The sequence below is a fragment of the Haliotis rubra genome, unplaced genomic scaffold, assembly GCF_003918875.1.
Source record: "Haliotis rubra isolate DU_JTF1 unplaced genomic scaffold, ASM391887v1 Scf92, whole genome shotgun sequence".
NCBI classification, from domain to species: domain Eukaryota; kingdom Metazoa; phylum Mollusca; class Gastropoda; order Lepetellida; family Haliotidae; genus Haliotis; species Haliotis rubra.
This window is the reverse complement of record NW_025767657.1, coordinates 2,045,149-2,062,372: the sequence shown is the minus strand read 5'-3', so window position 1 is coordinate 2,062,372 and position 17,224 is coordinate 2,045,149. Positions and strand designations below refer to the sequence as shown.

The following is a 17,224-nucleotide window of genomic DNA, read 5'->3' as shown; positions in this document are numbered from 1 at the left end:
AGGCGCACCGAGTTATTGCGGCTTTCTCATACTAACGAGGTACCCATTCACAGCTGGGTGGACTGGGACACATAGTCACAGTACTTTGTCCAACTTCACTGCACGTTGCTGTGCAATTTTAAACCTATGACATTTTTATAGTCCAAGACACATCACCTGGAATCTTCCTTCAAGATTCTTCAATACTTGTAAATGATTAGTAATGTGAGCATTTGTTTTCCAATAGTCTGATCAAAGTCCTTTCATCAATACGATTTTTTCTTTGAAAGTATTGATCGCGTTCATTTCAGGATCTTAGTCCGGAGAGCGGAAGGTCGCGGGTTCGATCCCCGACCGCGTCATACCAAAAGACGTTAAAATATGGTACTTGTTGGTCCCTGCATGGCGCTCGGCATTAATGGGTACAGCAAGGACTGGTCGGCTCGGAGTCAGTATAATGTGTCTGAGTGGGGTATTCATACTTCACTACGGCATGGTATCTCAGTGGGCTAGCACTATAAAAACAGCTTAGTCACTAGGACAAGCATGCACATACACGTACACACGCATGCACGTCGTCATGAACGAAATATTCTCAAGCACGACGTTAAACCCAATTTCACCTCACCTCAGGATCTTAGTTTCTGTATGCTGTTATGTGCGTCGGAAATACCTCTTTTCCGTGGGCTAAAGTGGAAAACGTCTGTCAGTTAGCTCGTGGAGACACAGGACAGTTTATCACCATTACTGAACGATATATTAGCTTAAGACTCTAAAATAATGTTTCGGGCTTCGACAGAAATTATCTCTACTTTACGTTATTCACAACAATAAACGTCAAGTTTACCTCGCAGAAACAGTTCGTCAGTGCGTAGGCTCGAGGAGTCACTATAGTTAAAATTTTCGGGCAACATTTCCTTGCCAAAAACTATAATATAAATTTCTCATTAGTCTTTTTTTCCATCGACGATCAAGTTGTGGAACAATCTATCTTCAGAAGTAAGAAATTGTACTTCATTATCAAACTTCAAATACCTCAGAAAGCAACCAGTATACCTTAATTTTACTGTACTTTCCGTACGATATTGGATACTTGATATGCTATATATCTACATACGTGAATGCGCCATACGGCTAATAGATTAAGTTACGATCTTTACAGAGTAGGGTTAAATGTAGATTGATCCTGTGCATGTGGTAAACCGAAAATGATCACAGTTTTTCTTTGAGAGTTCATTTCGCAAACAGCATCGAAAATCATATTTAAAGCTATTCAAGGTGTTTGCGATTTCATTTGTATGTTCTTTGATATCATATAGCAGATGTCACCAATCATAGCATGAAATTATAAAAAGCAGATATCTATATATGTATGGAAATCAAAAAGTTGTCTAACACTGTACGTGTATATATAATATTCCCCTTTAAGTCAATCATCCTCTGTATCTGTCTCTGATAGATGTTTCTGATGTAATTTGTGATTGTACCTATTCATGGTGAGGGAATTTATTAATTATAAGAACTTGTTCCCGAAACATTCCACTTTGTGATTAGAATATGTTTATAAATAAGGCTATCACCTATATGTTCCTTCGCAGTGTATAATGTCTATATTCATAACAAACCACCGGCAGACTTCTATTGCTATAACGTGTCATAAAAACACTTGGACTGATCGACCATACAACAAAACACGTCCAACTATTAAACACAGTTGATCATTTCCGGCTTGCGGATTGTCCCATGGCATTGAATGTTGATGATGGAGGGGGTGCGGTTCAGAAAATTGATCTCTTCTCCCCTAGGATGAGGAACCGGAAGGTTACCATCTGCTGATAAACGGTCAGTGACCTTACGACGAGTAACGTCTCCATCGCGAACTCAAGAGTACACAAGATGTAAATAGATACACATCTGGAAAGTTACGCAAAGCTTACTGTGTATTTCTGTATAGACACAAACGTCAGAATACCCAGTCTCGATTATCAGTCAAGAGATCTCATGCAAAATCGATCTGGAAATGATGACAGGATCACAGAAAATTACCTCGAGTACACAAACTGCATATACTAAAGAATTTGTTGTCTGACAAGACATGAAGCCTAGTTGGCATCGAACATGAAAATGAGATTAGGATCACTGTAGACATATTTAACGGATAACCTGTGTCAGAATAGAACAGAACAGAATATATTCTCGTAAATCATACAGAATTATATAGAGAACATACAACCGTTTATAATACAATAACATCTGAGTAGGTACATTGATTTAGAAATGACTAAGAACAGTTTTAGTAAACAGTGAAAGTTTCAATAGGTGTGGGGTATTGTCTGATAGATCAATTTGTCCATATGTGGATTATTGCAAAACTAAAAGGGAAGTATGTTCTTACGTTCAACATCAAGATGTGTACATGATAAAATAACATGAAATTCGTCACAAATAACATTATTTTTACAAATTGTACAGGTTGTTTTCTAGGTTGATATTAAACCATCGTCCCGTAATCTATGATTAGAAGTTCTTAATTTTGTTAACCAGATACGAAATTTTGACGGGAGATCTAAAAGATACGGTTCTAAAGTGAGTGAGGTGTTATATAAATGATAGTATTTTCCTTTGGATGAATATGAATTTTGAGCATATAGGCCACGACTAAATAAACACGTATAACATAAATGTGAAGCGGATGATTTGTTCGTTTTGATTGTTTTGTGTTGAAAGCATGACTCTGGTGAGTGTCTTCCAGAGTTGATTTAGTAAGTGTCTGAATTGTAAGAATGCCACAAATCTAACAGAGGAAACCGATTTGCAAGAAACCCTTTCTGCCAAGTTTCCTGGTGTAGATTGACAACGTAATTAGTAAAAGACTAGATGCTCGCCTTCAGCAAACAGCATGACATTATAAATGTTACCAGCAGACCATCACCAATGCCGAAACAGCTCTGTGGTGTTCTTCATGACCTGTAGTCGTACTCTATGATATAATTACGTTATACCACGACGTGAAACCTTCCTTTGTGTTTAATCAGCCTGAGATGTACAGCTGTTTACGCTCCCGTGGTTACCATCAACATGCCAAACGTCTACGACACTTTTCTTTCTCAACATTACGTGTTTCAAACTGATACCACTGAACTATTGAAAGAAATCTGAAATATATGATACATTAATCTTTCACGCTTGCATCGTAGCCTACCGTTACTGAGTTGCCCATGGCACAGTAAACTCCGAGCGATATTTTAATAGAGAGATTTTTATTTTTGTTTGTTTGTTGTTTTGTTGTTTAAAGCCGCAATGGCCAATATTGCAGGGGTATAACGGTGGTCTGTATATGATCCAGTCTGCACCAGTCAGTCAAGTCAACGACCTACGCAAATGTAATACGATGACCTGTGTCAACCAAGGCAACAAGCCTGACCACCTGATCCCGTTAATCGCCTCTTACGACAAGCGTGGGTTGCTGGAGGCTAAATCAAACCCGAATCTTCACGGGTTTCACAGAGAGAGTGCATTAGGCAGCTTATTTCCAGCATTGTCCTGATTAAGATATATGCTGAAACTGATTACTTTCTGTTACGTACAGGCATAGAATATTGTTACAGTACCCATTACATTTCTCTGTGATAGTTCTAATGATCGAACACAAGAACACTTAAGACGCCAACACCAATTACTAGGGAAATCTTATAAGCGCTAAAATTATCGAATCCAACAGTTAAATAGTGTTATGTTTTCTGGAAAAAGCCCGTCGACGTTAAAAAATCAATTGCCAGACTTCTGAAAGTACCGGCTGATGTAATTTCAAATGGTAAAATCCTGACTGAGTATTGCCTCTGTAATACTAAGCGACATATAGTCGGTCACAGACGCGTTAAACTCTGGAGCACATCGATTCATCGAACCTTATCAAGAATGGTCATCTAAATGACACCTGTGTGTCGGGAAATAATCTCACTCTTCCCGATTTGTCATTAATTAACTGTAGATTCCGACTGTTGATAGTCGTGATAATCCAATTGTAGCTGGTCATCTATACGCTCCTTCCTAATGTAGGATATATGTATGGATCTGGACACCTTCTCACAAGGACAGTCCGCCAGACTCCTCATGTTAATTGCCGTCTAAAGGAAGGTGTGCGTGTGTGTGTGAGAGAGAGAGAGAGAGAGAGAGAGAGAGAGAGAGAGATAGGGAGAGAGGGGAAGGAGGGATCAGGGAGAGAGAGGGAGGGAAGGAGAGAGAGAGAAAGAGGGAGGGAGAGAGGAGAGGAGAGAGAGGGGGAGGGAAAGAGAGGGGGGGGAGGGAGAGAGAGATGATTATACATGGCATAAGATCGGAATCACATTACTGACAGTAAGTGAAGTCAAGGACGCGATACCTCGGCGCCACAGCAACACCCGCTCAGACACCAACGTGCGCATGTACACTTTTACAGTTAAAAACTCAATCGGAAGTTTATTTGTACGTACAGCACAAACAACCTCGTTAAGTATGGAACAAACTTCCTGTTTGTCAATTATTTAATGGTCGCTAAGGTAATACCATATATTCCAAACATCTCAGTTTAAGTTGTATGGCGATTTGGCCTCTTTTCCTACTTTCATCCTCTCTAATTCTTTCGTCTTACTGCTAAAAAAGGATCGTGACTTTCGTCATGTTTAATAACAGAAATAGGCCCAGGCAACTGTTCCATGTGTTAAATACAAGCAGCACACAAGATAAATGCAGCATATATCTTTGGACGAACGTTTTTTAGGATGGCGAGATTGGGAGCCTCACAGAACCATATTGAAAGAAATCTCGGCTTCTTCAGCATTACCAGAACAGGAAGATTGCGGATTACAAGTTATCAGGAAGACCGCCATACTCCATACTGACGGCGACGTCCTTAGCTGTAACAGCACTTGACATCATATCAGCGGATCCAGCCACGCTACGTCTACGTGCTATGGGTATCAGTGCCTATCGTCAATTGCTTTGACTCTCAGACATCGACATGTTTGCGTTTGACAAATACGTTGGCAGCGACGTAAAATGACAGCGTGTACTGTTCACGAACGAAAGTCAATTCTTACTCCACTTATATAAAAAGAGGGGACAAATGGCACCTGGGCGCGTCCAAGAGAACTACCCACATGGACGAGGTGGTGTTATGATATAGGGGGGAATCTGTGGTGGTCAGAAAACGCGCCTTGTGATCATAAATGATAATGCACAAAGGTATAAGTACGATGTTCGTCAATGGTATCATTCTGCAGCTAAACACTGCCTCTCCATACATTGCTCGAGTTGAACTAAAGGATGACCTTTATCCAAAGCGTGTTAACTTTACCAGTAACGGAAGACACGCCTAGAATCGTGTCTACCATCGTAAATGGTAGCCTAAATGCTCAAAGGTAACTTTAACCATTCTTTCGTGGAGAGGGAACAAATCAAACCAGTGCCACTCCACCCACTGTTCAAATTGTTCAGGATTACTTTTATCCAAAGCACGCTAACTTTTATATTCCACTGTTGCTATGGGAATCTGACTGTACAAGTGAACCACATAAAATATTCACCCATTGACAGTGATCCATAAACACATCTTATTGTATAGTTGGAGTGAGTGAGTGAGTTTAGTTGTACGCCGCTTTTAGCAATATTCCAGCAATACCACGGCGGGGAACACCAGAAATTGGCTTCACACATTGTACCCATGTGGGGAATCGAACCCGGGTCTTCGGCGTGACGAGCGAACGCTTTAACCACTAGGCTATCCTACCGCCCCTTGTATAATTTGAATCTTAAAATGGCCTTTGCAAAAAATGGACATTGTCTCCTGTTAGACTTGTTCTGTCATTTGCTGAAAAGATTATGCAAATTGATATGTGTGACGCAACTGTTCTTCAGGATAATAAAGTATTGTATTATCTTATTTTAAGTAGCTCGTAATGGTTGGAGTAATGTAAACGTATGTAGAAAGTGGCAAAATAACCCAGTATATCATATTTTGTCATATTAAGATTGTATATATATTACATGCTTTCATTGTTAACATTTTATTTCAAGTCTGCACCGATGAGGTGTTTTGTACTGAAGCGACGTGGCCTTAGTATCAGAAATAAAGATTTCATTTGAAATATACAAGATACCTATATCAAGTTTATGTCCCGTTAACCTCAAGCTCAACTATTTCACCTAACCTCACCTCACCTGATATCAAACTCACCTCACTGCTTTACCAGAGACCTCACCTCAAAGAACCAACAGTTGCCCCTCACCTCACCTCACCTCACCTCACCTCACTTCACCCGAGGGGCGGTGCGATAGCCTAGTGATTAAAGAGTTGGCTCGTCACGCTGAAGACCCGGGTTCGATTCCCAACGTGGCTACAATGTGTGAAGTCCATTTCTGGTGTCCCTCGCCGTGATGTTGCTGGAATATTGCAAAAAGCGGCGTAAAACCAAACTCACTCACTCACCTCACCATATTTTCATCAGGTCATTAGAACGCGGCTCAAGAGTTTCTCCAGTGAAATTCATCAGTTTATAATATATCACTGGTATACTGTCGTATAGTGTCGTTTTAGTGTCTTTACAATGATTGAGTGAGTGAATTTAGTTTTACGCCGATTTTAGCAATATTCCAGCAATATCATTGCGGAGGACACCAGAAATAGGTTTCACACATTGTACTCATGTGGAGAATCGAACCCGGGTTGTCGGCGTGACGAGCGAACGCTTAACCACTAGGCTACCCCACCGCCCCGTCTTAACAATCCTTTACGCTAACTGAGAACACGTTAACATATACAGACTAACATTAAGTCTGCCTGGCCTTTGATACAGTTCATAGAGATCGAAAATCGTTAACTGAATTTCGATCGATTATCAAAATATATCGATAAGGTAAGAACTTGATATATTTAACATCATTGGTGAGTGGTGTCATGTTTATGCATGGATTACAAACAAAAAACTTTTTAAACATAATTTAGAAGAACCCCATGAATAAAAACTGTGTATTGCATGAGTAAATTGCAACTTGGTTCTATCACAAAAGTTTATGAACGATACTATCCATGACACTATTTTCATATCGTTAATCATTCATACGTTTATTATCGACAATGTATCCGATTATCGATCTTTTGAGCCAACCCAAATAGTTATCTTGTTTAAAATTACATACAAAAATAATGTAACTTAAATCGAGCAAGGAACATGTTTCATTCTTATATAGATGGGAGGCTATTTGAACTCCCCCAAGACTAGACGTCATTTGGACTTCTTTTTAATACATATTATCTGTGACACAGACTATAATTTATCAGTAACCTTTGCGTAAATTCGGAACGTGGTCTTTTATCATGTCTGACCAGAAACAAGTGAAACAGTTGTGCATATGCAGCCCAAGAAACGTGTGAGAACACTATACCACGTACTCTCGGAAATACTCACGACTTGGCGCAAGATCCGATTATTCGTCTCACACCCCATGTTCAAGGTCCTCAGTTGTCTTGAGCTGTGAAACTCGTTGCCACTCCGCTGAAGGTCCGACGTTGATGCAAGCTGAGCGCAACCATGACTCAGGGACGAGGCAGCGTCGTTTTCCGTTAATCATTTTGCATTTAATGATATATAATCGATAAATCACCGTTGATCATCGATCATGCACGTGAATGTGAAACTTTTTGTGCACACCGAGATCGATCTAAGCAGGATCAAGCAGTGGCTAGCTCAGAACGGCAGTTAAACAACAGCTTAAAACAAGCTTCGTCTCAATTTTCCCAAAGTTCCAAAAGTCTTAAAATGTGGACTTCCAGTAAAAATATAACTTATTGACCCTAATCAAGAGATTAATGATTGTTTTCAAAGTCTGCTGCAACAGTGAGTCGCACGTTTTCAATTCGCCACCGACACTGACATAAATGAATTGGACTCAGAACGTGACCTTCTTCAAATGATGAACAAAAAATTCAATGTAGAACGTCAGCGCAAATGAATACTAGTACCCAGCCTTGGCTATCCTCGGAAACAAATTCCGTTTGGTGTAAAGGAAAATAAAATGATATGAATGAATCCCTGAAAATTAGTGATGACACCAGGTGTTCGCGAGACAGCTCTTTGTTTACATTTCAAACCAGCAGTCTTTCGAGCACAGCGTTCGTTTTCACACCCAATATGTTTCGTCTCATTTTATCTAAACAGTTGGTATTTGATCATTAGCGATTTCATGTAATACTGATATCAGTGATCATGAATATGTTATTTTTGAAATTCAATACTCCCAGTAATTATCCGATTTTCACATTTCAAAACATACAGCAAATAACGCTGTGAATCGCGATTTCGTACTGTCAAAAATGGCGGCATTTTCTATGAAGCCTATTTTGAAAGGTCATTTTCAGCTATTGAGCTTTGTCTAAAATAATAGTGGATGGTATCAAGAAACGGGAAATTTCCCGCAGAATTCGAAACTGTGAAGTATATTTGTGTGCGTGGGATATTTTGATTTTTATTGGACTTCAAATTGAGGGTTGAAGGGGAAGGACGTATATGTCCCTGTGGCACCCCACTGGATGCCGAGGTTTTTTTTTCAGGCGCACATTTTCATACGGTTTGAAAAGTGAACTTTTTGCGAGAACTGTGCTCGCGTGGTCCTGGATCTACGTACGGCTATAAAATTACACAGAAATGTAGAATATTATATTTCCTATCCGTTAGTATAAATATAAGTGCAACTACATCGGCGGTTTGAGAAATAGACCTTGCTAAATGTTGTCCAAATTTTTGTTATGCGTTAAAAAACAGAATGAACTAAAGCGAAATTAGTCCTGTGGATGTCTTGGTCCTCAAACAGCAATTCACTGTCAGAATGACTGGTATGTGAATACCGTGCTAATTCCAAATATTTTGTGCGTATATGGTTTACACGACCAAAATATTTCAAAAGCGTTCTGATGTATTATGGATAAGTGTATTTATAGTTTACCTGAAAAACGCCATGAAAGATGCAAAAACGTTCCGTGAAGATCACCAATCAAATGCCAAAAACGACTTGAAAGTGATATGTGCGCTCTGTTAAAATGTGTCATAAATATGTGCTGCTAAATATTTCGTCCATAGTGATGATAAAGCAGATATGATTGACGAAGTTGTTAAATATTATTAAACGGTGATGCTGAGAATATTGGACTCATGTAGTTGCGGCAGAAACAAACATATTTCTTTCCAAAACATCATCTTTGCGTGATTGTAATTATAAACAGATTCAGCGCCAACACGCGGCAATTGTAACTTTTTCTCTTGCTTCAGATGCGTTTGAAGAAATATTCGCCAAAACTTCAACATGAAAACATGCAGAGCAAAATACACGTGCAAGTAAGCAGAAAAGCATGCGATGTCGAAAAGAAGGTAAACGTTGTGTTTCATTTTGTCATTCGTTTTTGTCTGGAAAAGAGGAAGGCCAGTTGTCGCCCCTGTTTTGAGAGACTTTGGTGTCGTAGAGTCCGGAACTGGAACCTTAGAAACTGGAGACGAGGCTGGTTCCGTGATGAATCACGATTTCTTCTTCACCGGCGAGATGGAAGACAGTGTGTTTACCATAAGAGAAATGAATGTTTTGCCCCTAATTTTATTAGACAGGTCGACAGTTTCGGTGGAGAAAGTATCATGGTGTGGGCTGGGATATCCAGCGCACAAAGATCTGATTTAGTGGTGGTTCAGATGAATGACAGCAAATCGGTACATCAACGAAGTTCTTGCACATCACATGCTTCCGATTATGGACCGACAGTTGGAGTTGGTCCAGAATGACAATGCTGCTTCACATAAGGCACGCGTCATGGTCTGCTATCTTGACAATTCTAACGTCAATGTCTTGCCATGGCCTTCCCGATCATCAGATCTAAACCCGATAGAACACCTATGGGATGAACTCAATCGACGTGTACATCAACGTCAAGACACGCCTCAGACACTTCCACAACTGGCCATCGCATTGCAGGTAGAGTGGGGAAGAATTCCGCAAAAACGACTGTCGAGACGGTGCCGAGCAGTAATTGCTGCCAATGGTGGCCATACAAAGTACAGACTTTGACGCCATCTTGTGGACTCAAGTAAACAGAAACACAACAATAAGGATGTTGTGTTCACGAACTCTTTGTCTATAGACGTGTGAATTTTCACCGTTTTACCATTGAAATGACATGCCATATTTGCTCTTAAACTAACGCAATGAATTCTTCTAAAGTGGCTGATGTGTTTCTTTTGTGTATATGAGTGTATATGTTCTATTTTACCTGGCCAATTATAAAGAACATACGACAGTAGTTATATAGTATTACAGTTACTTCCAGCTTAGTCTTTCGTTTCTGTGGTCATTAAAATCGAATCAGTGATCAATTGTATGGCTGCAATCTGAAACCAGGATTTGTGTTGTTATGGATATTTTATCACCCCAGTCCTTTAATGGGATTCATTGGTTACGGGCGTCTGTGGTTGGGCTCTATCAAGCATTAGACTGCTTATTTCTCGTTAGCCTGCTCTGATTGTATTTCTTCATTTATGTTGGTCAGATGATGTATCCAACCATCAGAGCAACGTCTGAACTAGATAAGGAAATTGTAATGATTAGGGCCAGTGAAGCAATTTGAGAAAAAAGGGGTTTTTTTTGTTGCCTGACGCTGTACTTTCAACAATACTCTCGCCATGACGATGGGCCATAAACGCGAGTGACACCAAAACCATTTACATTATATCAGAAGCAATTTTGGAAGGACAAAGAGTTGGGTTTAGAGTCGCATTGAACATAATTAAATGTAATATTAGTTCGTGTTAGCGTAATGAAATACGGAACTAATGTAGGTATTTAATGTTCCAACTATTGCGTATGGAACCGACAAACCTAGATACATAATCCTGAGTAATCTGGGAAAGCCTTCCACGATCACAGGATACTGGCACTCCTACATGATTTAACTCTAGGTCGCGGGTTATAAAAGCCTTGGATTGACCGGCCCTGGTACAAGCTGGAGAAGAGAATTAAATGACAGAGATTCAATTTGTTAGTAGAAATGTACTGCTACCGTAAGCACTTAGAACGATCGGTAACAGCTCCGATAACATTAGCACCGCCAATACTACCACCAGCACGACCACCAGCACTACCACCACCACCACCGACAATACTAGCACAACGACGACGTCCAACACAGTTAATACTACCACTAGCACGGCGACCAGCAACGTCAAGACTACCACAAGCACCAGAACGGAAAAATACAACCACCTGCACAACCACCACCAACAACACTACCACCAGCATCAACACCAGCACCAGCATCCGCACCAGCACCACCAACACCAGCACCACCAATACCAGCACCAGCAATTCAGCACCACCAGCACAACCAACAATACTACCAACCAGCACTACACCAATACCAGCACCACCAATACTACCGCCACCAGCAGCACCAACACCAGCACCACCACCACCACCACCAGCACCAGCACACCAATACTACTACCACCACCACCACCAGCACCAATACACCACCAGCACCACGACCAGCACCAGCACCACCAATACTACCACCAGCACCAGCACCAGCACCACCACCACTACCACTAGCACCAACACCAGCACCACCAATACTACCACCAGCACCAGCACCAGCAATACTACTGACCAGCACCACCACTACCACCAGCACCAGCCAGCACCACAATACCACCAGCACCAACCAGCACCACCAATACACCAACACCAGCACCACCACCAGCACCACCAATACTACCACCAGCACCAGCACCATCACTACTACTACCAGCACCACCAGCACCACCACTATTACCACCACCAGCACCAATACTACCAGCACAGCACCAGCACCAGCACCACCAATACTACCACCAGCACCAGCACCACCACCACCACCACCAGCACTACCAATACTACCACCACCAATACTACCACCACCACCAGCACCACCACCATGCTACCAGCAGCACCAGCACCAGCACCACCAATACTACCACCAGCACCAGCACCACCAATACTACCACCAGCACCAGCACCACCAATACTACCACCAGCACCAGCACCACCAATACTACCACCACCACCAGCACCACCACCAATACTACCACCAGCACCAGCACCACCAATACTACCACCACCACCAGCACTACCAATACTACCAGCACCAGCACCAGCACCACCAATACTACCACCAGCACCAGCACTACCACTACCAATACTACTACCACTACAGCACCAGCACCAATACCACCACCACCAGCACCACCAATACTACCACCACCTAACAGCACCAGCACTTAGCACCACCACCAGCACCACCACTACCACCACCACCACCACCAATACTACCAGCACCAGCACCACCAATACTACCACCAGCACCAGCAATAACTACCAGCACCAGCACCAGCACCAGCACCAGCCACTACCAATACTACCACCACACCAGCACCAGCACCAGCAATACTACCACCACCACCACCAGCAATAGCACCAGCAATACTACCAGCAACTCAGCACCAGCACCAATACTACCACCAGCACTAGCACCACTGCTACCCAGCACCAGCACCAAATAATACTACTAATTTCACCATGCACTACCACTACTACCACACTACCACCACTAATACCACCAGCACTAGCACCAGCACTACTACTACCACCAGCACCAGCACCATCAGCACCACTACTACTACCACCACCAGCACCACCACCAGCACCACCTACTACCAACCAGCACCAGCACCACCAATACTACCACACCAGCACTAACACCAGCACCACCAGTACCAGCACCAGCACTACCAATACTACTACCACCAGCACTAGCACCATTCTACCACCAGCACTAGCACCAGCACCAGCACCACCAATACTACACCAGCACCAGCACCACCAATACTACCACCACCACCAGCACCAGCACCACCAATACTACTACCACCAGCACCAGCACCACCAATACTACCACCAGCACCAACACCAGCACCAGCACCAGTACCAGCACCAGCACCACCAATACTACCACCAGCACCAGCACCAATACTACTACCACCACTACCAACACCACACACTAATACTACCACCAGCACCAGCACTACTAATACTACCCAGCACCAGCACCAGCACCACCAATACTACTAGCACCAGCACCAGCACCACCAATACTACCACCAGCACCAACACCAGCACCAGTACCAGCACCAGCACCACCAATACTACCACCAGCACTACCAATACTACTACCACCACCAGCACCACCAATACTACCACCACACCAGCACCAGCACCACCAATACTACCACCACCAGCACCAGCACCACCAATACTACACTACCACCACCAGCACTACCAATACTACTACCAGCACCAGCACCAGCACCACCAATACTACTACCACCACCACACTACTACCACTACCAGCACCAGCGCCAGCACCAGCACCACCAATACTACCACCAGCACCAGCACCACCAATACTACTACCACCACCAGCACCAGCACCACCACTACACTACCAGCACCAGCACCAGCACCACCACCAATACTACCACCAGCACCAACACCACCAATACTACCACAAGCACCAGCACCACCACCAATACTACCACCAGCACCAGCACCAGCACCACCACCACCAATACTACCACCACACAGCACTACCAATACTACTACCAGCACCAGCACAACCAATACTACTACCAGCACCAGCACCACCAATACTACTACCAGCACCAGCACCAGCAATACCAATACTACTACCAGCACCAGCACCACCACCAATACTACTACCAGCACCAGCACCAGCACCACCAATACTACCACCAGCACCAGCACCACTAATACGCCACCAGCACCAGCACCAGCACCACCACTACTACTACCAGCACCAGCACAACCAATACTACTACCAGCACCAGCACCAGCACCACCAATACTTCCACCAATACTACCACCACCAGCACCACCACCAACTAATACCAATACCACTACCAGCACTTAGCACAGCACCAGCACCACCAATACTACAACCAGCACCAGCACCACCAATTTCACCACTAGCACCAGCACCAGCACCACCAATACTACTACCACCACCAGCACTACCAATACTACCGGCAACAGCACCACCAATACTACAACCAGCACCACCAGTACTACCACCAGCACTACCAATACTACTACCAGCACCAGCACAACCAATACTACCACCAGCACCAGCACCACCAATACTACAACCAGCACCACCAATACACCACCAGCACCAGCACCAGCACTACCAATACTACCACCAGCACCAGCACAGCACCAATACTACTACCACCACCACCAGCACCACAACCAATACTACCGGCACCAGCACCAATACTACCACTACTACAACCAGCACCATACTACTACAGCACCAGCACACCACCAATACCACACCAGCACCACCAATACTACTACCAGCACCAGCACTACCAATACTACCAGCACCAGCACCAGCACCACCAATACTACAACCAGCACCACCAATACTACCACCAGCACCAGCACAAGCAATACTACCACCAGCACCAGCACAAGCAATACTACCAGCACCAGCACCAGCACCACCAATACTACTACCACCACCAGCACCACCAATACTACCCAGCACCAGCACCACCACCAATACTACCACCAGCACCGGCACCAGCACAACCAATACTACCACCAGCACCAGCACCAGCACAACCAATACTACCACCAGCACCAGCACCACCAATACTACTACCAGCATTAGCACCAGCACCAGCACCACCACTACTACTACCACCAGCACCAGCACCACCACATACTACTACTACCAGCACCAGCACAACCAATACTACTACCAGCACCAGCACCAGCACCAGCAATACTACCACACAGCACCAGCACCAGCACCACTACTACTACTACCAGCACCAGCACCAGCACAACTACTACTTACTACCAGCACCAGCACCACCAATACTACTACACCAGCACCAGCACCAGCACAACTAATACTACTACCAGCACCAGCACAACCAATACTATCACCAGCACCAGCACCAGCACCACCAATACTACTACCACTACCAGCACCAGCACCAGCACCAGCACCACTAATACTACTACCAGCACCAGCACCAGCACAACCAATACTACTACCAGCACCAACACAACCAATACTATCACCAGCACCAGCACCAGCACAACCAATACTACCACCAGCACCAGCACCAGCACCAGCACCACCAATACTACCACAAGCACCAGCACCAGCACAACTAATACTACCACCAACACCAGCACCACCAATACTACCACAACCACCAACACAAGCAATACTAGCACCAGGTCCAGCACCACCAATACTACCACAAGCACCAACACCAGCACCACCGAAACTACCACCAACACCAGCACCACCAATACTACCACTAGCACCAACACCAGCACCACCAATAGTACCACCAACACCAGCAGCACCAGTACTACCACAAGCACCAGCACCACCAATACTACTAGCAGCACCACCAATACTACAAGCAGCACCAGCACCGGCACCAACACCAGCGCCACCAATACTACTACCAGCACCACCACCACCAATACTACCTCACCAGCACCAACATCAGCACCACCAATACTACTACCAGCACCGCCAATACTAACACCAGCACCAACACCAGCACCGCCAGTAGTACCAACAACACTGCTAAAACTACCACAACCACCAGCACCATCAGCACAACCACCAACACCGACAATACTACCATCAGCAGCATCAGCTCCACCACCACCACTACAACTACCACAGCACAGCCAGCAAAACCAACACTACCACCCACCCAGACACCAGTCGCCACACTTACAGCAGCATCAGCTCGCCAAACAAGGATGTTTGATGTGAACATTGCGTTGGTAATATTACAAAGCAAACTCTATATCTGTAAACAAAAAATATCTACGTGACGTTTATTGTCATCATGGTCGCTTGATCCAATAGTTCGCTTGCTAATACAAGAATGATCCGTTAAAGGCCATGTATACTTATATAAGCTCGTTACCCTTCTTTCTGCGGTTATAAATCTCACTTGACATTTACATTGACTTCTCAAACAGTGTGCTGTATCTGGTCCTGCATCCCATTACTTATGTGAAATTAATACCAATGGGTCCACACTCCGGCACAGCGATAACTTAACATAACATCACTGCCACAGGCTAATTTGCATATCACGTGACCGGACTTTTCTCTTGTTTGTAATCAAACGAGCATATTCATAATAAGAAGAGACTGGACTCACGAAAGCTTTTCGGCGCTCTCTTCATAATGTTTTACATTGTTACATATATATTCTTCCACAACTGCGACAGTTAGGTCTATGACAGTACATATGTAGATATCAAACTGGCTGCATCGTTTGCTCTCCGTCGGCTTCGATGACAGCACGTGGAGCCGTACAACCTATGTAAACAAAGGATCGCTACGCAAATCGAAATAGTGTTACCTGTTTTTGGATATTTTCTCAGTGAAACTAAACCATTCTATTAAAGATGTTTAGTTAGATGTGTAGACTCGTCAAAAATAAAAGAGTAAAAGAAATTTGTACATTATAATGAATGGACATTGCAAGATGTGACGAATCGTCACATTTTTCTGGCCTGTGGCAGAGGTACTATGCTGGCTTGCCGCATGGAACTCTGGGTAGGAGAGTGCAATGGGTCTTCTATTACGCGAAACGCTATTCTACAGCATCAAAACAGCAAGCCAATAACCGGTAAGTGTTCGATCTTACTTACTATAGTATCTATCTTCGGTCATTTTGACGGCCTACTTTCAGTTATAGGGCCACCGCATTCATATATCGTGACCTTCTTGTATATATTTAAAAAATACATTTCGCTCTATCCCCATGCATAGTGGAATAGAGTACGCCTGAACTATTATAGTAAAAGGACGAGGGCAAAAGCCTTAGGGCAAAAAATACTTTATTACACTATACATTGAGGTAGGTCGAACTGTATTTCTTTTCTAAGATGTCAAATTTGATACACACAGGAAATAATCTAGGCCGAAATAAAACAGAAAAGCGACGGTGTCGGTGACCTAAATCAACAATCCTCGTTCAGGGCTAACTGACGGGCTCTTCCATTGACGTGTCTGCACCCCTATGTTAAGACGTACGTAGTCGTGAACACAAATGATAAACAG

At 43.7% G+C, this 17,224-nt stretch overlaps 1 protein-coding gene across 1 annotated transcript in view; it reads left to right on the top strand.

The window, feature by feature from the left end:
- The window catches only part of LOC124264344 (integumentary mucin C.1-like), a 43,577-nt gene extending 27,658 nt beyond the window's left edge, over positions 1–15,919 (top strand). Inside the window, exon 4 of the mRNA XM_046699100.1 lies at positions 15,451–15,919. Within this exon, the coding sequence (XP_046555056.1) occupies positions 15,451–15,919 (469 nt within the window). The remainder of the gene's footprint in view (positions 1–15,450) is intronic.
- The last annotated feature ends 1,305 nt before the right edge of the window (positions 15,920–17,224 follow it).